Genomic DNA, 24,335 nt, shown 5'->3' on the forward strand with positions numbered 1-24,335 from the left:
TTCAGGTCCGGACTCGCATAAATTGTTTTGAGTATTTATGCGAAAAGTACATCGAATTACAGCGATAATTTGCACTAGAGCAAAACGGTGGTCAAGAAATTACCTTAGATACCAGTTCAGTGCAAATGTCATGACCAGAGACCGGCGAAAAATGGTCAAACGCTAGCGAATAACTCCCACCACAATACCCTCAGTGTCGGCGCGCTCTATTAGTGGAGTAAAATCGGACTGCAATTATGAATTAGCGATTCAAAGGTATAACTAAATGAGACATATCCTATCTTGTAGAGGACATTTTGGGGCATAAGGAATGGTCATCTACAACTTTTTTTAATAGGACCGAACTTTGAAAACGGCTTTTATAACTACGTAGTTGAGGTTTAGTCCGAAAAACTACGTTTTTCGTAACATTTAACGCTGTGTTAATTCAACTATTGAAGCTATAATTTTGATTTTCTGTATATTTATACTAAAAAGTAGAGCGCTTCCAACAGTGAATTGAAAATTTCGCAAGTATTGATAGTTTTGAAAAAAATAATTAATGAATTTCGATTAATCAAAAATGCGCAAAGTAAACTTCACTCTGCTGGGACCTATGTGAAATATTGAAAATTTCCATACACATGCAGCGAGTCAAATGTAACTAAGATATTGGAAAAGTTTAAAAAAAAAAATTAAGTCGATAGCCCGTGTACTTTTTGAGAAAATAATTTTTTTATTCGACGAGCAGAAATTACCCGGAACTTTGTATTTTTGCTAAAATTTACCTATTTTAAATGCTTTCTTCGTCATCCTCATTCTCACATAAACAAGAAACATTGTTCAATTCTGTGTTAACAAAATCAAAAATTGGTTTTACTCGTCCGAGATATAATTTTCGAATTCGCAATTGACACGTAAACAATTCATTTGGCGAACTCAAAGCTACCAAGACACTGCACTAGAGTGGTGGGAGGCGAATAGTTATTTACATTAGAGTACGGGATGTGAATTTTCCGGCACGACAACTGGTTTCGGGCACGATGGCGCAGCCGAGTGCCTGATTAGTGGAGGGCCGGAAAATACGTCCCGTACGACATTTGTATTAGACTTTTCGGCTGACCAAAATATTAAATCTTTTAAAAATCAAAACTAATTTTATTGTAGAATTTCACATCGTCAATAAAGAATCGAATGCTGTGGAATCAATTCCTTGACGACCGTGACCGCTCATTTGTTTTTTTCCTAACAAATTATTTGCCAGCTAAATTTTCACGGTCGTGCTTCAAAATTTGATTTTGGTGTATTAATCGAGTGAAAAAAATGTCTAGTATATAATATAGAGAGTTAAATGTGACACCAGAGGCAGTACAACTAGTGGCAGGACTAAATTCTGAATTATTACCACAAAAATCGAAACAACGTTATATAGGACAATTTCTTCTCACGAAAGTATGTAATAACTATTCTTTAATTCACAAATTTTTAATAAACCATATTTTATTACAGACAGTTTTATTAATAGGTGTTTGTGGTGCCTGTCTCCGAAAGGAGTTATATACTCTGAAAATGTAAAATATCAAGAGAAGATATTATATTGATAACTGACACAAAAACCAATATTTGTAGATCATTTGCCATTACCAATCCAAACTGGGTTGAAACTGTGAAGAAATATATGGAAGTCAGGTTAAATTGGAATTAATAACATTGACAAATATTTGAACCTTGATTGCCCTATGGACACAAGATTGAAGTTCCTAAAATGATTCGTGATGACTGATGACCTTCCTTCAACATCATAACAAAATGTACTGTGTTGCAGCTACTGCTCAAACAATGGTGAGTTGTGTCACAAACTTCGATACAGTGCTTTAATCTACTTGAATTTTTAGCACTTGCTTCCAATATAACTATGTACCAGCAGACAATTCCATCACAAGTACCGTAAGAGAAACACCAGTACAACATATTGAGATCACAAGCGGATAGAGACTGCTAGCGACTTTCATTCCCAGTTTGGCACATGCGTATAACTAATAGGACTAATAGTGAATTCATTTCATAAAAGCAATATGTAGGTAAACTTTAAAACCGTCATAGTACAAGCGAATGTAATTAAAGTTTAAAATAAAACTGTTTTATTTAAAATACAAACTACGAGTAGATAGTTCAGCCTCATACTACCAGCGAGTGTTGTTTCAATAAGATTTACTAGAGATACAGCATGTCTCAAAATTGACGCACTAACTACTTAATCTTATCGAGAATGTTTAAATGTACAAGAGAAAAATATGGAAAAAATTCTTCAGACTTAACATTTTCAAATCGGGGAAGGTTAAATGTAAATAAATTTGGCATCGTTGCACGTAGGTAGTTTAAATAATAAAATTTACCTACATTTTAGCACTACAGTAACCTGACAGAAATGAAAATACAAGTGGTTCACGAGTGATAATGTGCCCGATGGAGTTAAAAATGCAACCCACAACGCATTTTCTAATATAATTTTTTTGACATTTATCTCAGGTTTACGGTAATCTCTTCTACACCGTAGTGCACCGTTAGTGCCCTATTTTTGGGACATCTGTATTTGAATACACACATTCAAATCTTTAAATATTTTTTTATTCACTAATAAGAAAGTTAAAAAGTTAACAGTAGACATAACCACTAGAAATTAATATATTTAAACTATTTTTTATACATATGTACATGTACATTTGTTTTTGACTAATTTTCCTTTGACTATTGACGATTGCACTGATCGCAATCTTTTCTGTTTCCTCGGCATTTGGTTTCCTTAATCTAGAAGTGCAACGTTTCTTCTTTTTGGTGGAAAACAATCGTCTTTGTGGTTCAATCTTTTTATTATGCGGAATCAGAATTTTACGAGCTTTAATTTTGATTTGGCTATTTTTTTGTCGTACAGCCGTAAGAGTTGGGGCTATTGGTGCAATCATTTTTTTCAGTACTTCCACTTCTTCCATGGATGTTATTGAATCAATAATATTATTCAATGATTGATTTTTTGACTTGTTTTTGTTCGTTATAAAATTTATTTTTCTATTATTGATTCAAAAAATTGGAATTCACGCATAGTTATCGGTGCCTGAAGTGGGTCATTTTCTAACGTGTATTTCTTTTTGCATTGTTAGTAAGATCGAAACCATAGAAACCATACAAAACAGTGTGTGAAATGCGATTTCACGCACACGACTATTTCTGTGTTTCACTTCACGCACTGTATTTTATTAGTTACCTAGCAACATGGTCACTGCATTGAAACTTCAAAGTTCCTTCAAAAATTTGAATTTTTAATTTCAATTTTTTGAATCAATTATAGAAAAAATATTGTTTATATTTCGTGCGTGAAGATGTTTTTGTGCATTCAAAGGCTTATACTGCCTCGACCTTCGTCTCGGCGTAAAAGACCTTTTCATGCACAAAAAACACTCTCTTCACGCACTTAATATAAAAATAACTATTTTTCCAACTTTTTTTTTTCTCAAAAATTTCCTTATGTAAGATAACAACATTTTTATACTGTCATTTAGACAATTAAAAGGGCTATCAGAATCAAGAAAAAAAATAAGGTGTTTCCACTTAAAAAAAGTATCGATGACGTCATACTCGAAAACAAATAACTGCTTGGAATTTTATTTTGTACTAAAAAATGTATTTTTATAAACTAAAATTGACTTGTCCAAAGATTTTTTTGAAAAAAAAAAGTTTACTTTTTAAAAAATTTATTCCATACTTTTGCCGCTCACTGTATATTAATTTCTAGTGGTTATGTCTTCTGTTAACTTTTTAACTTTATTAGTGAATACAAAATATTTAAAGATTTGAATGTATTCAAATATGTATAGTAAACCTTATTGAAACAATTTTTTAGGTAGGTACTTTAAATTGATTGTTTAAATAATTTTCTAATATTAAACTCGCTGGTAGTACAATGAGGGACATGGAATCCTGGGCAGTCTGCTATTGTCATTTCAGAAAGTGTCAATGTAAAAGCACCTTTACTGTCATTATAATTGATATTTTCAAAAAAACTGTCAAATTAACTTAAGGTTGGTTATGAGTAGCTAAGGTATGGTTTAGAAATTTTGACAACTGAATGACACATCTGCCCAGTTTTCCGTGTCCCCAATAGTATGAGGGTGAACTATCTACTGGTAGCTTGTATTTTAAATAAAACAGTTTTATTTTAAAGTTTAATTACATTCGCTTGTACTATGACGGTTTTAAAGTTCACCCACATATTGCTTTTATGAAATGAATTCACTATTACTCCTATTAGTTATACGCATGTGCCAAACTGGGAATAAAAGTCGCTAGCAGTCTCTATCCGCTTGTATTGAGATCCAACCCAGAAGTAATAAAGCTGACAGTTACCAAATTGTTTCTGCATTGTTCTCTAAAGGGGAGAATTGTAACAATAATGTTTACAACTATAATTTTACAAAATAAATTATGTTAATAATGTTGCAAATTATTAAAATGTCTTGTACTTAACCACTACTTCCTGGTGAAAACGAATCATCTTTCTTCAGGTGAATACAAGATTTTGGGGTTAGAATGTCTTGTATATTTTTATTTTCCAGTTGCACTTTAGCACTAACAGCTAGTGCTGGATAAAGTAGGTACACAAAACCATATATCAACTTCTGTGGTTTAGTTTTATTGTGCAATTTTGCAGATATTTATGAAATACCTGACAATTGTCAAATTTTTTGACATATACAGCTGCCAACCCAATAGGTTGCATTTTCCCTGTTACGATTATTTTCTTTTTCGATCGATATAAATTAAACAAACACAGTTATCGGAAAAATTATTCAGAAAAACGTGTTTTTTTACACCAAATTAAAGTAAAGTATGGACACTTTAATTTTAAATTAACTGTGAAAAGAATAAATCAACGGTGTCCGCACATTTTTCCCGTACTCCACCAGATTTTTCCCACATTCCACTAGAAATTTTTGACATTGTACGGGAAATCGCACCTCCCTTGACCTAAAGTGTAAGGTAACGCTATATTTCCCAGATTGGGAGGCCGAAAAACCTTTTTCCGCCGGTCTCTGGTCATGACTGTCAACGACACACAAAATTACGTTTATTTGTACTTACCATGTAAATTTTTCTCAGGAAACAGTCTGCCAAAATTCCTCTCGTGCATGTAAAATTGTCTCATAATTTCCTCTCGTGCGCTTCGCGCACTCGAGAAAATTAAATTATCGACAATTTGACATGCACTAGGGATGTTATTGTGATAGGCGCTTATAAAAAAGTTTTTCCAGAAATGTTACAAAGTACGGAGTCGAATATGAATATAATTAATTCAATTCAAGAAGTATCAAGAATCACACAAATGGAATAGAAATAATTATTAATAAAAAATAGAAAATAAATAAATAATACTTAGCAACGTAATATTTTGTCATCCATATGTGACAATTTCAGTAAAGCATAATTTAGAGTATTTTTTTATGTGACAGAAAAATTACGTTCAAAAGTTAATGAAAGTACCTACATAATAGTAGTTTCTTACCTTACTCGATTATGTTCTTTTGGAAAAGTGAAGAAAGCCAAATTACAGTTGTAGGCTTAGTTTTCACTTTTTTTTTTGGCGTACAAACCATGCCACTTTTGAGCTTACTCATCTTAATATTATTCATGTATCGCCACCACTGGTAGAAAACCAATTGCGTCAACCGCGGTTATGATACGCTACTGACTTCTACTCTGAAGTTATGGCCGCTTCATCTGCGCGGCTTAGATGCGCGGACTTTTCCCGCCCAAGAGAGTTTGTCTTCTGATTGATTCTATTCTGTGGTTGTAGGGTCTTGACATGACCAACTTCATTAAACTATGTTATGGCCATCCCAAATGTCGAAAAAAAGTAGTTTAATGAAGTTGGTCATGGTCTTGATCCTCGAGTGCGCCCTCTCTTGGTCACTTCTGGGGGTTTCTTCTACGGCGGAAGTTTGAATCCAAACTGGGGCCTTACAATAATCGCGCAATTTTGAAAATTGTCTAATCGATGTGCAATGTAATAAAAAAAAAATCAAATCCACGCTTGTGAAATGTAATAAGTACAAAATAATGGCAACTCTACCCCACCCACACAGTTGTCACATAAATTTCGTACATTGTTGTCATACTTATGCACAATTATTTTGAATCACCCAATATCAGCGACGTTTTATGTTGTCAAACTTACCTAACCTATACAGGCTGTCTTACAAAAACGGCCTACACTATAACTTTGCTATTGATGACCCCACGACCTGCTAGATAGTCAGAGTGTCTATAGCGGCCTGGGCGGGGGTTGCTGTTAGCAACTAACTGTCATGCTATCACATCGTCATGTGCATGTGCATCGTGACAATTTTGACATGCAGTCCACACCACAGACAATTAAACATAGTTTAAACATATTAAACATATTTAAACATATTAAACATATTCGTTATTGGTCTGTGGTCGACACACATGTATCCGCATGATGCATGCAGTCATGCGTAGTTGTCCAGTGATAAATGATACATTACTTTAATTGTAATTACAGTTTAGATATTCTAAATGGCAAAAGCAAAATGTTGCGCACTGGTTCGGTTGTGCGGAGGGACAAAGTTTCGGCGTCGCGTTTTTTGAAAATATCCCGGTCAGTGGCGAGTGCAAATTCATAGAATAATAATTTGCCCAAAATGATATTATATTCAAAACTGTACAAAACGTAAAATATCCTTTCCACTCATTTCCACCAAGAATGGCACGGATTAATTAAGCAAATATAGGTAATTGTTTTGTTGTGGACCCATCTTTATCTGAAATGACCAGCTTAGGAAATAATGTAGGTACTGCAAATCCAAGAATGAGATTATAATTTTAATTAGTGATGGATAAATGACCGGTCATTTATTTTTGGTCAAAGTTGACCGGTTCTTGATCGGTCAATTACCAGTCATTATTGGTCAAAAAGTAGGAACCAGTTAAACATCACAAAATGATTCTTTCAATGTCAAGGATTATTTTTGTCGGGGCGTAGAGCCACCCCCCTCCTTTCAGAACCGAGAACCACCCCTGCGTGGGTGAAGACAGAGATTTGAGACGACAGTACCGAGATGGACTCAGGGAAAAGCAGTCAGAGTCACAAGTCAGAAGTCATTTTACCCAACATCTCGAGTACGGTCGTACGGTCCAAAGAATTGTATAAATGTAAATAAACGTTTTACACAAAACGATACGGTGTGTCAGTTCACGCGCGCCTACAGTCAAACCAGTGAAGCCTCCATTAGGCTGAGCAAACCCAGGAGCCCCATTTGGTTCCGAGCAATTCCTGGAGCCCCCATTAGGCCCCAAACAATTTTAATACCAAATAATGGTTCTAAATTCAATTTTTTATAAGATTTATTGATCGATAAATTATTGTTCTAAAATTGTGTAAGTGAGGTTAAGTTTGAATTGTTTGAAGTTATCATATAACTAGTTATATGGAAGTTATACTTTGATTTTTCTTTAACATGTTTGCTTGAATTTGAACTTTTTGTTAATTTAAAACGCTTTAAAACTTTCAACACAACTCTGTGTGTGAATTTTCAGTTTTTTAGTTTCTTTTAAAATACTTAAATTTTCGTTTAGAATTTAAAAAAGTAGGTACGGTCGATGGACAAATAAAACTGGGACACTTAAAATTTAATCGATGTAAATCAGACTATTAAATTGTCAATATATTTGACAGGCCCTATATAATATGTCATACCAAAGTTAACCTATTTGCGATAAAGCCGTAATTAAACGATGAAAATTTGTAAATTTTGAATTTATGTGATTGTCATTTTTGTCCCAGTTTTATTTGTCCCTCGACTGTACGTAAATATTTTATGAAAATAAAATATATTGCATGTCGTTAAGAACACACAAAAACGATTGAAAAACAAAAACCACTTCTTCCTAATAGGTAAAAAGCTTAAATCGTTTTCCACAATGATCTTTATTAAAGTTTTAGATGTTTCATTGTCATAATTTACTTATTTATTGTCATAATCGATTTCTTCATTGTCAGCAGCTACGTAAATGAAATCAGACAACCCAACATAATCTCATCTGATCAGTTAAACAGTCATCATATCCTATAATCATCAACATTATAAGCGGGAAATTTAAATTTTAAAAATGACTGGTCAAATACGTCAAGTCATTGACAATTATTGACCGGTCAAATGGGTCATTGACTAAGTCAATTACCGGACCTCACAACACTAATTTTAATATTAATCTAGAAATAGGTTTACAACATTACAACTGCATTTGCTGCATTTACCGCAATATCAGTTATAATATGATAAAAAAGCCAGTTCATAAACACTAACAGCAAAATGCTAAAAACCAGAAACACCACACAGAACTAGCATCAACAAAATTAATAAAATTGTTGTTATTAAAACTACTTTTAAACTGCGACACTCTTTGAGTCTTTGACACTGCATTTTGACAACTTCACTGAATTCATTACATTTGTTTATGAGGTTATGATTATTTAGTGACATTCCCCCCTAAAGTGGCGCCGTGGAGATCACAGGCACTAAAGCTTCGCCCAGGTACGAGTAGATGTATAGTGAAATATGTCAATCATCAAGACGGCGGTGGATGACCCAAATGAAAAAAAAATTATACATGTGTAAAATGGGTTGCGGCAAAAAGAAGTTCAGAAATACCCCTCTCGTGAATAACGCTGGACAGGAAACGAAATGGCTGTAAAAACACTACAAACCTGAGTGAGCATATAATTTTTATACCATCTACCCATTTATGGGCAATGGGCAACTTTTATTTTTCAAATGGTAATCTATAATTTTTTTTATTGATTCTGTAGAGATTTTTTTCTGATTGCAATGACATAAAAAAATTATACCCTTTGATAACAAAATTTCCGAGAAAAAAAGGAAGATTTGTTGCATCAGAAATTAGATTTAACCTTATTTCATAAAAAAAAATTGTTGGTAATGTGCTGGACTTCACTTAAATGTCATTTCACGCACCTTTCATGTTGCAATAGTTATTTACATAATTAGTGGGATAAAAGCAATATTACAGGACTCGAGTGTGAAGATTGCAGATGACGAGGGCGTTAGCCCGAGTTCATTTGTAATCACACAAGCTTCCTGTAATATGCTTTAGCCCATGTGTTATGTACTATTGCGATCAACAAATTTTGGACACTAATGTCATCGTGCTGTCATACATTCTAAAACGACCCTTATGCATTAATAACCTCAATTTTGATTGTGTCAATTTTGAAAATGTGAATGTCAGATTTACCGAGAAAATATTCAAAAAGTTGTAAAAATCAGACAAATGGAATAGAAGGTTTAAATTAATAAAAAATATAAAACAAATACCCAAATGTACTCGCATATTAAAAAAAATATATTTTAAACCGGTGTTAAATTGACAATTTCATCTTTCATGTGACAGTTTCAATAAAGCATGATTTAGAGTAATTTTTTTAATGTGACAGAAGTTTGATGTCCAAAATTTTATGATCGTAATAGTAGCATCGTGATCATTAAAAACGACTACACTAGAAATTTGGCTGTGTAAATTTGAATGAATGTCATTGTGACAATTGAAAAATTCCCCAATTATGAGATTTTCAAAAAAACCATTCTGCAAACACGAATACATGATAGTGGTACCATTAGAAACATTGCTGCCGAACTGGGTGTTAGCACTAGCATTATGTTGCGGGCAGGTTTATTTTCACGGATTTGAAAATTTTAAATATTGAGGTTGACAAACTTTGACAAATCTCGGTACATTCACTCAGCCTAAATTTTCAAAAATCTCAGGGGCGTTCCAAGTTAACTGTAGTCGTTTTTTATTATCACGATGGTACAACATTTTATCCACGGCTAATAAAAAAATCAATTTTCGGGAAAAACGTCAAATTTGACATTTACAAGAATATATGTATTTTGATAATTGTTAAATGTCAGTTTCAATCGTTTTCATTCAAAATCAAAGCAACAAGATTGAAACAATTTGCTCACTACCAGGACAGTCAGCTAATTCTGTTTGTAAACAACGCGTTGTTTTTAATTTTTCATAATTTTTCATAATTGAAAGCGCCGTATCGTTTACGTCTTATCGCAGCTCTCGGAAGTGAAGTGACTCCGAAAAATGTACATTGGGGTTACCCCGACATCAAGTGAGAAAAGTACCAGGACCTGGAACGGAAACGTGTGTGATCCTGTTTCGAGGACAACCTGGAGTGCAAGAGACGAATGTCTCTGGAGGTGTCACTGCAGTTTGCGTCGTTTTTCCAGTATGACGTGTATTACAAAGTGGTCTCTTGTGCGAGCAAAGAAAAAGAGAATAGTAGATGATATCATTAAAAGTAGAAGTGAGTCTTTTTGTGCCAAGCCCAGAGATTGAAGACCGAAACGAAGTCGACGTCGGCAACTGGCCGAACAAAACGCAAGAACTGTGTGATTAATATGTATTTACAATAAGTAGCTTTTCTTTTGTATTGTTGTCTTTCAATAAATTTTGTCTGTTTGCTTCTAAACAAAAATGCGTTACGTAATGAAATCAGTGCGGTAATGACCTACATTACGCAACTCAAATGACTGTATATAAATGAATGTGGTTACAAGGTCTTATCTAAGCAGCCGTAGATAAATCTTATTTATTTAATTATAATTCATAAAAATCATTGAAAAATGGAGGTCGGTTAATTAGATTTTATATTTTATATGACAATAAATATAATTTTGATGCAACATATTTTCTTTTTTTTTCTGAAATTTTGTTATCAAAGGGTATGGTTTTTTTTATGCCATTACAATCAGAAAAAGAAACTAACAGAATCAATAAAAAAATTACAGGTTACCATTTGAAAAATAAAAGTTGCCCATTCCCCATAAATGGGTAGACGGTATAAAAATTATATGTTCACTCAGGTTTCTAGTGTTTTTAGAGTAATTTCGTTTCCTGTATATTTTTTTTCATTTGGGTCATCAATAGCAAAGTTATAGCGTGGGCCGTTTTTTTTAAGACTCAATTTGAAAAAGACATCTTTACATGTGGAAAAACTGTAATAAATCGCTCCTTGATTTTTGAGGTGTACTCTATAATTTTGAAATTAACTGTACTTGTACTTACAATTTGCGTAAATATTCACTTGCAATATTTTAAAGTACCTAGTACTTTAGTGATGGAAATTATCAGCGATTTATTTTTCGTATACAGGCTGTCTTCAAATTATCGTATTCCGAGTTCGGGGCTTAGTAGGGGACATCCTGTTGATCAAGTAAAAATGTTTAAAAAAATTGCTGTCACTTTGAAAAAAATATCAAATTTGCCAATATTTGTTCAAAAGTACCTGATTAATATTCTAGCTATGTTGTACTTCCCTTTTGAATAAAAATTGAAAAAATAAAACTTATTTTTTCGAGATAAAGCTGTTTTTTCAAGAAATGTCTTTTCATTTATATTTTAATATTTTACATAATCATCATCACCATATTTCAAAATGAACGTCAACCTTTTATATTTTTTTATATGAAAAAAACATGATGAAAAGTTTGTACCTTCAGACCCATATATCTTTGTAAAGACCCCCCCTACATTTTTTATTTTATTTTTTCGAGATTCCTGAGATGTTTGCCTACAAGACCCTCGACTTGGAATACGTTAATTTTGCGACACCCTGTATAATAAATTAATAAATTTCCGGTATTTTTATCAGATATCCGCCAGTATGTGCTCCTCCGGTGAATTTGGGACACCTCTATTTAAATTTAATACAATCATTCTGTATACACTTTTTGAATATTTTTGTATATCGGTGTCCCAGAACTCGCGCGTCAGCCGTAAACCACAAATTCTGTTCTTCCATCTGATATAGGATTTTCAAAAAATTTTTTCTTAAACCATTTAGTTTTTAAATTACAACAATTTTAAGATAGCCAATCACAGAAGAATAATTACTAAAGTGTATCAGGTGAATAACGAGCTTATATTAATAACATAATTACATAAACATTTTTGTTTTATAATACAAAAATTTCCGATAATATTGCGGAATCTGGAAAAGTGCCCCGAATGCTTGCAGCGTTTCCACGTTGAATGGCAAGGGAAATCCTCTCGAAAAGGAATTTCTTTGATTTTGAATCGCCTGATTCCGCGATAAGTCGGTTTCCGATGACATTAATGAAATCGATGGCTTCTTTGCACCAAGGGCCTAAGGTTTCAAATGCTAAACCTTTAAACACGTAGTTTGACGAAATGATTGAACTATATTTGCTATGTTTGCGTTTGCAAGCCATTTCAGCGGCAAAACCTGAGACTTCAGATGATTTCAATACGTAACTGTTTGCAAGTGTAACTACAACAGTAACGTCCCAAACCAAAGGTTGACCTTTAATCCACGGTACTAAAGTCATCCCATCTGGGCGTTTTCCGTCATCCCGAGACAGTCCGTTTGGTTCTAAAGTTGAATTCACATGAATTGAAGTTAAAGACCGGTTGATAATGGAATTAATTTCAGTGTGTCTTGAAAATCTACCACTGCTTTTGAAACAACTTAGACCGTGGGTGCCAATTTCGTCAACTTTCGCATTGCACTTGCAAATATGAGGTGTACAAAGATTACAACCCAATCTTAAACCAATACAAACTTGGAAGGAAGTGTTATCTAAAAGAGTACCAATATTAGGAGAAGGTATTGCATGTAACCAAGATCCTGATTCTCTGCATTGCAAAGCTTTAAAACGAGCCAAGTCTCTAGGTGAATTAAAGATTAAGTCATTGGCAATTATTCCTTTGATTATTAATATTATCCCAATTCTTCTGAAATTGTGGAATTGTTGGTATTTCGTTCTCATTTGCTACACCCCAGACTGCTAAAGCTTCATCATAATGGTGAATATTAAGCTCATTATCCTTTGAGTTTAGTAATAAAGAAACAAGCTTTTTAACCCCATTAATTGAAGATAGGAAAGCAGGGAGGCAAATATCGGAAATGCGACGAATTCCCAGACCACCAAATCTAATCGGTAAAGTGGACTGACGCCATTGTAAATCAGTTAAACGTAAATTAAGTATTCTCTCTAAACAATACTTTAAAGAAGAATCAATTGAATTAACATAATTAGAAAATTTCCAAAATGGAGTTGTTCTTAATAAAAAATTAAATTTTGGTATGAAAAGACAGTTTTTGATTAAAGTATAAGCCACGTGTCTGTTAAGGAGTTCAGCTTTGTTTAAAAGATTTTCAACTGTAATTATAGTTTTTTCGACGGTGTTTTTGAAACCTTGGTCAAAGATTGGAGAGCCTAAAAGAGATAAACTTTCTCGGTCACAGATTTTAATGCCTGGTGCTAAATTTTGAAATTCCTTTATGACTTTTAAATCTGTGTCTCCAGAACAGCAAAAGATCTCGCATTTGTTAAAGTTTAATTCAAGGCCAATTTCCTGAGATAAATTTATAACTTTCTTAAAGTCGGATAAAACTACTTCTGGGTAATCAGCTAAGGTTCCATCATCTAAATACCATATATTCATTTGAGAATCCAAAGATAAAATAATTGGTTGAATGGCAAGACTAAAAATCATGGGACCGCAGGGATCTCCTTGCTGAGCTCCAACAGAAGAAGAAATTAAATGATTACCGAAAAATAAAGTTGAAGGATTTCTATAGCATTGATAAAGATAAGGGTACAGAAGTGGGGTATGACATTGGACTTCTTTCAGAATACAATCCCGTTCGACTGAGTTAAAGGCATTTTTGAAATCTAATTTAAGAAGAACTTTGCCACGGTTTTGATCGTTATTAACAAAGGTTCGTGTGGTATGAATTGCAGCTTCGCATCCTAGTTTAGTTGCAACTCCAAGTTGGTGTGGAGATAAATACGAATTTACAATATTTCGACTTTGAAAACAGGCTAGCTTTGAGGTCAATCTTCGCAAACAGTTTCCGATAGCGATCGGTCTAATTCCTCCATCTTTTTTGTTAAGGGCACATAAAGACGCACCATACAATAAATGGCAGATTTCTGAAGGAAGTTGCCCAGATAATAAAAAATTGCACAGTTTGGTTAAAGCTCTTAGTGCCTTCTGACCTGCTTCACCCGCTGACAAAGATATGATATCTTTCAAGTATTGTGGTCTCATGCCATCTAAACCTGGTGAAGAACCGGCAGGAAATGAATTGATAGCTTCTCGAACGTTTTGCTCATTGACTATTAAACTAATGTCTCCTGGTTTGAAAGGGTCTGGGAAAAAAAGTTCGCGAGATGGTGAAGGATGTTTTTTTTTAAGTTCTTCAGCAACATCTTCGTTGAATGAAGCTAATGAGTCATCCGAGGACAATAATTTAACAGCTCCTCTGATATCAAAATCGGCTACTTTTGCTTCTACTTTCTTAGCTAATGATAAATTTGTACGTTTCTTAGAACCAGTTCGTATTTGAGGTACTTCAAAATTAGAAAGATTTTCTTTTATATGCTTATTCAACGACTTATCAGATTTCTCTGCTACATTGAAAGCTCTATACGAAAAAAAATCAGGTGAATTATTCCGTGTAGTGTTGTTACCAGGTAACAAAATTAATGTTAAAAAGTCAATATTTGTCTGGTCAACTTACTGTGCAAACGTTTTATACTAACGTCAAAATGACATTAATTAGTACATTTGAAAAGTGTCGATTTTTGGACAGCAACACAGTAAGAAATATTCACTCGCGAAGAATACACCGAAATGATGATAATCTACGGGGAAAGTGGCAGGAATTCTAAAGCGGCCGCAAGGTTGTATCGTGAACGCTTTCCACATCGTCGGCATCCTAGTTCGGAAGTATTTTTAGGTTTAGTGAACAGAACAAGAACCATTGGTTTTTTGGTTTCCGATAGAAAACGAGTTGGTGGTGTTGACCGCACGGTTCGCACTCCTGATACGGAAGGAGTCGTACTTCAATCATTTATGGAAGATGGAACGAGAAGTGTTAGAAATGTGGCCGACATCCTGAATCAATCAAAAAATACTATTCAAAACATTTTAAAAGGTAACCACATACACCCGAATCATTACACCAAAGTTCAACGTCTATTATCCGTAGATTATGCACCTCGATTGGAACTCCAGGAACACGAAGAGAATCCAGGCTTTTTTGCAAATGTGTTACTTACGGATGAAACCTATTTTTGCCACAAAGGGACTTTTAATAGTCACAATCTTCACGTATGGTCGGGAGAAAATCCACAATTTGAACATCTACATTAAAAATGTACTTTTCGTTTAATGTTGTTTCGTTTTCTGTTAAATGTCAAAGTGACAGAATTTAATAAAAGTTGTCCAAACATTTCATCACAGTTTTTTAGCAACAACAAAGTCATTTCCTCGGAAACGCATACATTTAGTAGAGTTACCTTCAGGAAGGCGTGTGTGATTGGTTATCTTAAAATCGTTTTCATTTGAAAACTAACATGCTTTTGGCGTTTTTTGTTGTAGAATCCTTGTCAGATTAAATATTAAAATTAGCAGTTAACGGCTGACGCGCGAGTTCTGGGACACCCTATATAAGCGGCTCTGACCCTACTCCTTGGCAACAAATTAAACAAACAACTTTCAAATAACAAAACATTTCAGTTCATATTTCATCAGCTTCGTTCATCTTTAAAACGTCCAATACACAAAGACAAATCACAAAAATGAAGAAATTCTTCACTTTGCTTGTACTTTTTGGTTGCTTGGGCCATGTAAACTGTTGGACCGAACAGGGGCATTACAAATACATATTTGTTTTTGGGATTATCGTGGTAACCTCTTTGATCCGACATTTGGGGAGGGTAAGTCTCTTTAACTCCACTTGAAATTTGCCTAATCTGTTGCAGGTCAAGTTTCGCATTCCCATTCCCTACTCCATCTTTGTTATATTGTGTGGGATACTTTGGGGTATCGGTTCCAACTACGTTATCTGGATGAAACACTACGCAAATGTAGGAGAATCTTTTGTCGATCATATTCATCGCGTATATTTGCCGGTGCTCGTGTTTAGTGCTTCGTTTTGCACCGACGTCCACACCTTCCTCAAGTCCTTGCCCCAGATCCTCATCATCTCGTTACCAAGTGAGTCGCGACTTTGTTTAACTCTCAATGAGGTGGTCTTTTCAGTGGCTTTTCTTCACGCATGTTTCTGCGGACTCCTCATGATGGTAATACTAGATTTGGACTGGAGTTACGTCGATGGACTGATGTTCGGGATTCTGTTCAGTACGATCTATCCGATGGATTTGTTGAACTATTTCAAGCAAATCACCGGCACTCACATTAAACACTTAACGGTGTTGCTCGCGGGAGAGATGATCATATCTGCGACTCTCGTGTTGTACGTGCACGAGGCTCTGAACAACAATATAAACGGATGGGTCGTCCATTGGTACCAATTTGCCATGGGGATAGTCCGTATCGTGCTTTTAGGTAATTTTAGTGTTTGTTCGTATTATTGTCAAAGACTCTATCCAGGGATTCCTTTGGGCTACATTGTCGGCTTTCTGGGCGTCTTCTTAATGCGATTGGTCTCCGAAGAACCCATTTGCCTCATGATCATCACCATGTCCATGTGCTACCTCAGCTTCGCCCTCTGCGAGACCATAGCTTGCGCTGGTACCATTGGTGTCTTGTTCAGCGGAATGATGATGGGTTTAGAACGCATGGCTTTACCAAGCGACATGGAAAAATTGCTCTCGGACATCTGGATAGTAATAATCAGTACCATGAACGGACTCCTCTTTTTCATCACTGGAATCATGATCCCTATAAATCTGGGTGACCGTCTTGGCATTGGCGAATACATCTACGCCCTCGTCACTTACCTCCTATCCAACATTGGACGCTTCCTCACCTTTTTGATTTTCAGTCCGATTCTAAAGAGGATCGGTTACGGCTTCAACCGCCCTAATATGGTGATATGCGTGTGGGGAGGATTGAAAAATCCACTCACTCTAAGCATAGTTCTAAACGTACACGATCTGTACGCGGACGATAAGTACAAAGCTTGTTTGTTCTTCATGCACCTGGTGATCGTTTACATTTTGTTTCTTATCATCAATGGTTCATCCATTTCTTTTATATTCAAGGCTGTAGGGCTGTCTGAACTCTCGTTGGCTAAACAATCTAACATAAACAACTGCATGAAATACATTTACCAAGTGAGAGATCGAACAATTGCAGTACTAAAAATGGACAGGTGAGATTCAATAAGGTAAAAATCGCACTAATCTTGCTTTGCAGATTTGTATCTGATGCTAACTGGCCTCTGGTAGTGAGTGCAACGGCGCTGAATCATCCGTACAAAGGCGCCGGCTTTACCGAAGATTTCGAGGACAGCCTAGAAGATGAGGACTTTCTAGGATACAGATTCACGGTTTGCCCCGAATGCAGAAAAAACATTCCAACAGAACCAACTTCCAAAGAGATGAGAGAGATGACCCGAGAGGCTAAACTTCGAGTCTTGAAGCTAAAGAAGGTGGCGTACAGTAGACAATTCGAAAGTGGGATCATTTCAAAAGAGGGAGTCAGAATCCTACACCAAACACTAGACATCGCCAAAGACACGGAAGACGCAACCGTAGACCTACAACCACTGTTCAAAATGTTCAACAAGGAGAATTCTTTCTATCGATGCTTGAAAGAACGCCTCCTCAGTATCTTCAAGTCGCAGGAGGACAGCCTCAGCCACCCAAGAATGTACTGGCGGTACATCTGCTTCTGCATCATAACTCACATTTGGTTTAAGATCTTCATCTACTCCATCATATTCCTAAATCTAATTTTCGTCGTTTACCACTTTTTGAACAATTCGCACCAAACGTCAGTTCAGTTTCTGATAATAGTTTCGCTCGACGCTCTCTTCTTCACGATCTACTTTGTCGAATTTTGGATCACGATCTTCGCCTATTCGTGGATCTACGTGTGCAAACACGGCTTCGGCACCTACTTTCGGTATGATGCGACCAAATCTTTACTCTTTAAAAAGTTGTCATTTCTTCAGGTCGTGCTGGAACCTAATCGACTTCGTCGTCTTGTGTTCGGCTTTTGTCAGCCTGCTCATGGAATTGATCGTCGTGGGACTAATTCACCAACAAGACCAGGAGTACTACCGCGAGATGTTGTACGTCGTCTTGTCGCCAATGCTTCTTCGTGTCTTGCGATTCGTCAAACTAATCAAGGCTTGTAAGGGATTCCACGATAAGATTATCCAATGTTTGAACGTCAGGATCGATCGTGACCGAGCTATGGCTTACGAGCTAGGGAAGAATTATGTCGCCGCGAACGACGAGATTTTGGAGAATCTGCACAATATCGTCGATAAAGATAAAATCAGACAGAGAATAAGGGAGCAGATAGAGAGGGACAGACTTTCGGTGATTAAAATGCTGGGGATGGCCTCAAAAGAGAGGCCATGGATTGCAGTCACTGTCAAGACAAATTGCGCTGCAAGAGCGGTTTTGCATAGCATGAGGGAAGACATCAAAGACTTGAAAGTGTCAGGTTAGATTAAGCAGCTACCAAGGCAACTGAAAGAAACATGTTTGTTAGGTTGGGTCGACGATGCTGAGTTTACCAAACTGACAAGATCTCTGCTGGAGAGGTATAAACTGATCCGTTCGATTAAAACAGTAGAAGCTTCCACCCCGAGGGAAATATTTGAAAATATATCTTGGATGGGGGACGATAAACATCTCATCGACTACTTGTACGACAATGTTGTGATCAAGAAGTTCGATCCAGGAAACGTCGTTGTTAAGGAGGGGACAATCACTGAAGGAATCTACATACTGATTTCAGGTAAAGTCTTTATTTCTGCTTCACTAATAAAAAAGCTACATACATATGTACAGTTGGGACATTTTAAGTTGGCAAAAGAAAGCGCACTGGTTCGGTTGTGCGGGAGGGAGAAAGATTCAGCGCCGCGCCTTTTGAAAATGTCACGGGCAGTGGCGGGTGCAAATTCATAGAGAATGTGGTTGCGGCAAAATAAAAATTCAGAAGTGCCCCTCTCGTGAATAACCCTGTACAGTTCACGCCGTTTGAAGACGAAAAATAAAATGTTTGTAAAAGCTGTTGCTATGGTTGTTGCTTCCAAGATCCAAGGCACGCTCATGACACAACACGGTTTTTACAATTCTTTTAATATTATAAAATGTTAGTGCTTCGTAGTACGAAACATTTAATGCAATACACGATGCGTAAGTCTCTTTTTGCCATATTCCCTGGTAGCCCATTCCATGACCTACGATGTTACTAAAATTTTGAAATTAATTCGACATTTAAAATAAAGTTTGACAAGTCCTTGGTCAAATTCGTCAAATTGAATTAAAAATGCCTTTTAAGTGTTGCGCACCAAATTGCAACCCAAATTATGCGTCTTTTTCTTTAAATTACGTACTTTTATTTAAGTATCCGTCAAATGAGAAGACGAAGCGAATTTGGAAAGACATTTTTCATTATACCATACTGTAATCAGGATTTAACAGTATTCAATTCTTAATTAATATGACACCCATAACAGACTAAGCCGTTGTTAAAATTTAACAGGTCAAGGCGGTTATTTTTTGCTACCGTTGCTGCGGTTACGGCGCAGATGACAAGTAAATTTAATTTGAAGTAAAGAGAAATGTCAATCTTACAAATAAATTATCGTTAAATGTTAAGTATTATTGGTATAATGAAAAGTACTGAACGATATTCGGCCGATACGCAAATAACAGACTCGATTGATAGTAAAAAAACTTCAATCTTGTCTGTTATTTGCTACATATCGGCCTTATGACGTTAATAACTATATCAGTAATGAGCACCGTTATTTTTCTGTCCAGAAAGTGGTGTAAAGTATACATTACAGTGCAATAACGCATCATTTGAACTGTCGTAAAATTAGATCACTCATACATATTTGACAAATGCAAATACAATGACAGGTTTAGTGGATTTCAAATTTTTTCACTAAATGTTGGTGAAGCAATGTTGCCAGACTGGTAGGCCATTTTGTCTCAGGTCAGCGTCATGGCCTGTTAAATAAAGATCGCCTTGGTTATAATCGATTCACGATGAATGTGGATAAGGGGGTGGCTGTGATTTATTTTTATCACGTTGGATAAACTGACTCTATTTTATATTTTATCCCTATCAGAAATATGGCGTGATTGCTCCGACATTCAAATTTGAACAATGTTGTCTAATTTAATTTGATTAAAAAATTATGGATTATCCTGATTTGAGTGTTACGGTCTCCTTTGATTTGTCTTGGTCCAATCACATTCTAAAAATAACTAAGAAGGCCAACTCCATGCTGTTCCTTCTAAACAAAGTCTTCTGCAAAAGTAGTTCAGCAATATTTGCGAAACTGTACAAGACACATTGGGTGATTCAAAATGATTGTGGCCAAGTATGGCAACTATGTACGAAAATGTATGTGGCAACTGTGTGGATGAGGTAGAGTTGTCATTTGTATGACATTTCATAAGCGTGCATTTGATTTTTTTTTTTATATCATTACACATTGATTTGACAGTTTTCAAAATTGCGCGACTATGAACTGTCAAAGAAATATCAATTCTACCCTACCCACACAGTTGCCACATAAATTTTCGTACATAGTTGCCATATGTACTTGGCCACAATCATTTTGAATCACCCAATATGTCAGGCTTGTCTTGGAATTTGCGAACTGTGTTTGGACTCCTGTTTTACAGCGAGATATTCAATTGCTTGAGTCGGTTCAGCGGAGAGCAACTAGAGTGCCGTTTGGCAGAAGCAAACCCCAGTATACAGTCAGACTTTCTTTGATGGACTCCTGGTAGTTTTTCGCGCTTTGTCCTCTGAACAATCCCCTATTAGGCATCTGTTTACTCTACACGAAGGGGGTTGCACACGTGGACATTCTTTAAAACTATTGAAGGACAAATTTGTGACAACTGCAAAACAGTATTTCCTTACAAATAGGATTTTCGACCCATGGAATTCTCTTTCACCAGAGATTGTCAACTGCAAAACTGCTGATTATTTTAAAGCAAGATATGACAGTTTTTTAAAATCTAGACGACCAGATGGACCATAATGCTAAGCGCTGCCTATACTCGATAGCGCGGGCATAACAGGCTTCTGCCTCTGTCCGATCGCTAACTAATAATAATAATTATTATTATTATGTTATGTTATACATACAGGGTTATTCACGTAAGATGACGAGCCAGACCAGGTAAAAATACAACCCAAAATACACTTTACAAAGCATTAATTGTGTTTTGGTATTTAAAAATCAAATCAGGAGTCCAAGTAGGTATTCTATTAATTTGAAAGGTACATCTGTCATTGCATTTTTCGTTCATATTTAGTATTTGAAAAAGTTTTCGAACGATGACAGAACCGATATGATCCTACTTACCCATTACTTTTGTGATTTTAATTGCTTATCTAAACCCTCCACCACCCGGCGGCACGGCAATTTTGCCGGAGTACATACACTATTACGGATATTAGTATCAAGTAATAATGCAGCGCTATTCAACATAATTACCGGCGTCTCGCCTCCACATTTTGACTTTGTTATGTTTTATTATGTTCTGTGTCAATGTTAAGGAACTTCCTTACGATGTGACATGAGTATAATAATATACCTTTTTGAATTTCAACTATCAATGTGTTACCTAAATCTAGAATTTTTAAATTTTTAAAAAGAGATTGCGGTACTATTCCCGTTGCTGAAATTATAAGTGGTAAAATCGATATTTTTTTAAACACCAAAAATTTCTCATAGCAAATATTTATTAATTTTTGTGTTATATGTCTGTGTTATATTCTGTGAATTTGGAACAGCTATATCTAAAAGATATGCTTGCTTTTGTTGTTTATTTAAAATAATAAGGTCTGGTCTGTTATGCTTAATATGAATGTCAGTTAAAACTGTTCGATCAAAATATAATTTGTAATTATCATTTTCCAAACAACTTTCTGGTGTATAACTATAATGTGGTTGTGTATTCTTTAATAAATTGAATTTAACAGCTAAATTCGTGTATATAATTTTAGCTAATATATCATGTTTCTTATATTCGCTTTGAGCCAAAACGGTGCAAGAAGAAATTATGTGTTCAATTGTTTCCCCTTCAGTTCCGCAAATCCTACATTTATCAATTATCGATTCCAAACCGCATATGTGTTTTTTATAATTTCTTGTATTTATAACACGATCTTGTATTGCAAATATAAAACCCTCCGTCTCAGGGTGAATATTTAATTTCTTATTATTATAATTATTATTAAATCATATTTTGCTGGGAGAGGTATTTTTCTGTCAGAACTTGACATTCATTAGGCTGACGTTAAAAGCTGTCTAGTTTAATGCGCATAATTAGTGCGATTCTGTTTCAAAATTTAGCAATATTGTTATTGAACAACATTGATTTTGCATAGATCCAACCAATCAACAGCTTCATATCATAGCAACTACAACCTTGTTATGTAGCAATATTGGTAAATTTTAAAACAGAATCGCACCAAATGACAGATAATGTAATTGGGATCGAGATTGCTTTGTGAATTGTCTTTTGGGTTGTATTTTTACCTAGTCAGGCTCGTCATCTTACGTGAATAACCCTGTATAGTATTAATAAACCTTGCATATTTGTTTTTATAAATATTCAAGTTCGAGTTTCAGAGGAATTCATACTCAAATTATGATTCAACTCGAAATACGTTCAAGCTGGCAACGATGTTACCGTTTCAACCTAGGCTAAGTTCCAAAACCTACTCCGGAATAAAAGTTAAAGTATAATAGACTATTATGAAATAAGAGACGATGTAAGGATAAAGTAAATGAGTTTCGGAACGACACGTTAAGTATGTAGTCTCGATGTTTTTGTTTTTAAATTTTTATTTTTATTGCTGATTTCACAATTAGGTAGATATTATTGTCACTAATGCTTTTATTCATTATTAATGACGGAGACCTGCAACCAATGACGTGGCAAGATTTCTAACAGTTTCAAAACCGAATGTAAAAATTTTGAGTTGTCAGAGTATTAGCTACCCTCCTAATTTAGTAGAGTACGAAATAGCAAGCTCTACAGATTTGCCATAATAATGGAACGTCAGGATAGTATTCTGTAGAGTTCAGTACTCTTTATTTTGGAACGAAGTGAAGTAAACTCAGAGCATTGGAGTATGGTTTTGGAACTTAACCCTAACCTAACATGAAAGCTATCAATTTCTATTAGTCCTTGTTCACAATGGACATAAGCTTGACATAAGGAATGCATGATAGGTACTATCGGTGGACATTAAAACCTGGGACATCCAAAATTTGCTCATTGTATATCAGACTTTTGAATTGTCACTCAAAATAAAAATCGTCAGTATTTAAAATTAACTCCTTGAAAGTAAGAGATGCTAGATCAATTGTGTTATTATATAAAATCATTGTCAATGAAGAGAACGTTAAAGAACTGAACTTTAACTTGGTGTTTCTGACAATATGTCATAATTTTTATAACCTTGTTTGTAAAAGCCAAATTTACCCAATGTATATTTCTGATTTTTGACTTTATACAATTGTGACGTTTGTCCCAGGTTTTTATGTCCACCGATAGTACATACATATACTATTAATTTTACGTAACTTATGAAAAGTGACCTCAGTGAACATTATTGTTGTGTACAAAAAAGTCATGGAGAATCAATTTCGAGTTATATGAACACAGAAATTATTTTCCAATTGCCCAAATTTACAAATTATTCTTAGTGCTTATTCACAATGGACATAAGCTTGAGATAAGGCATAAGAAATTCACGATACATGCAGTGGATATACTATTAATTTTTACGTAACTTATGAGAAGTAACCTCAGTGAACATTATTGTTGTGTACAAAAAGGCACGAAGAATCATATTCGAGTTATATGGATACAAAATTATTTTCCAATTGCCCAAATTTGCAAATTATTCTTAGGTATCTCTTATGTATTTCTTATGTCTTATGTCCATTATGAACAAGCACTTAGGGAATTTTATTTGTTCCGTAGCTGCTACCAGCAATGTTGCCAGATGTCATAGCCACATTCACACGAAGTGCACGTTCGTTCACGATGGACGAACGTCCAATTGACTTGAACAAAAGCGGCCTTACTCTCGAGTGCTGTATTTCGTTTTGTTCGATACCTGACATACCTCCTTAGAAAAAGAGTCTGTAACTTTGTATTCAAAATTTCAAATAAAATTAAAATAAAACAAGTAAATCACATGTTTGGAGATTAGAGAAAGTGTTACTATGGAAAAAAAATACA

At 35.1% G+C, this 24,335-nt stretch overlaps 1 protein-coding gene and 1 long non-coding RNA gene across 5 annotated transcripts in view; both read left to right on the forward strand.

Annotated features, from left to right (window-relative positions):
• Positions 1–958: 958 nt before the first annotated feature.
• On the forward strand, positions 959–4,468 carry LOC138124047 (uncharacterized). Its single transcript, XR_011156989.1, has 2 exons — positions 959–1,431; positions 1,489–4,468. It is a non-coding gene; the product is annotated as an uncharacterized lncRNA (long non-coding RNA).
• An 11,059-nt stretch (positions 4,469–15,527) lies between these two features.
• LOC138122977 (sperm-specific sodium:proton exchanger-like) overlaps positions 15,528–24,335 on the forward strand; it is a 96,780-nt gene continuing 87,972 nt past the window's right edge. Inside the window, exons 1-8 of one of the 4 annotated variants that reach the window (XM_069037424.1) lie at positions 15,528–15,839; positions 15,885–16,119; positions 16,165–16,470; positions 16,516–17,239; positions 17,284–17,994; positions 18,044–18,543; positions 18,592–18,840; positions 18,909–19,137. In XM_069037424.1, the coding sequence (XP_068893525.1) occupies positions 15,702–15,839; positions 15,885–16,119; positions 16,165–16,470; positions 16,516–17,239; positions 17,284–17,994; positions 18,044–18,543; positions 18,592–18,840; positions 18,909–19,033 (2,988 nt within the window). In that variant the 5' untranslated portion in view covers positions 15,528–15,701 and the 3' untranslated portion in view covers positions 19,034–19,137. Of the gene's footprint in view, positions 15,840–15,884; positions 16,120–16,164; positions 16,471–16,515; positions 17,240–17,283; positions 17,995–18,043; positions 18,544–18,591; positions 18,841–18,893; positions 19,138–24,335 lie in introns of those variants that run through there. The other 3 variants (XM_069037425.1, XM_069037426.1, XM_069037423.1) reach the window with 3 other exon arrangements.

Source organism: Tenebrio molitor, chromosome 2 (genome assembly GCF_963966145.1).
Source record: "Tenebrio molitor chromosome 2, icTenMoli1.1, whole genome shotgun sequence".
Lineage (NCBI taxonomy): Eukaryota > Metazoa > Arthropoda > Insecta > Coleoptera > Tenebrionidae > Tenebrio > Tenebrio molitor.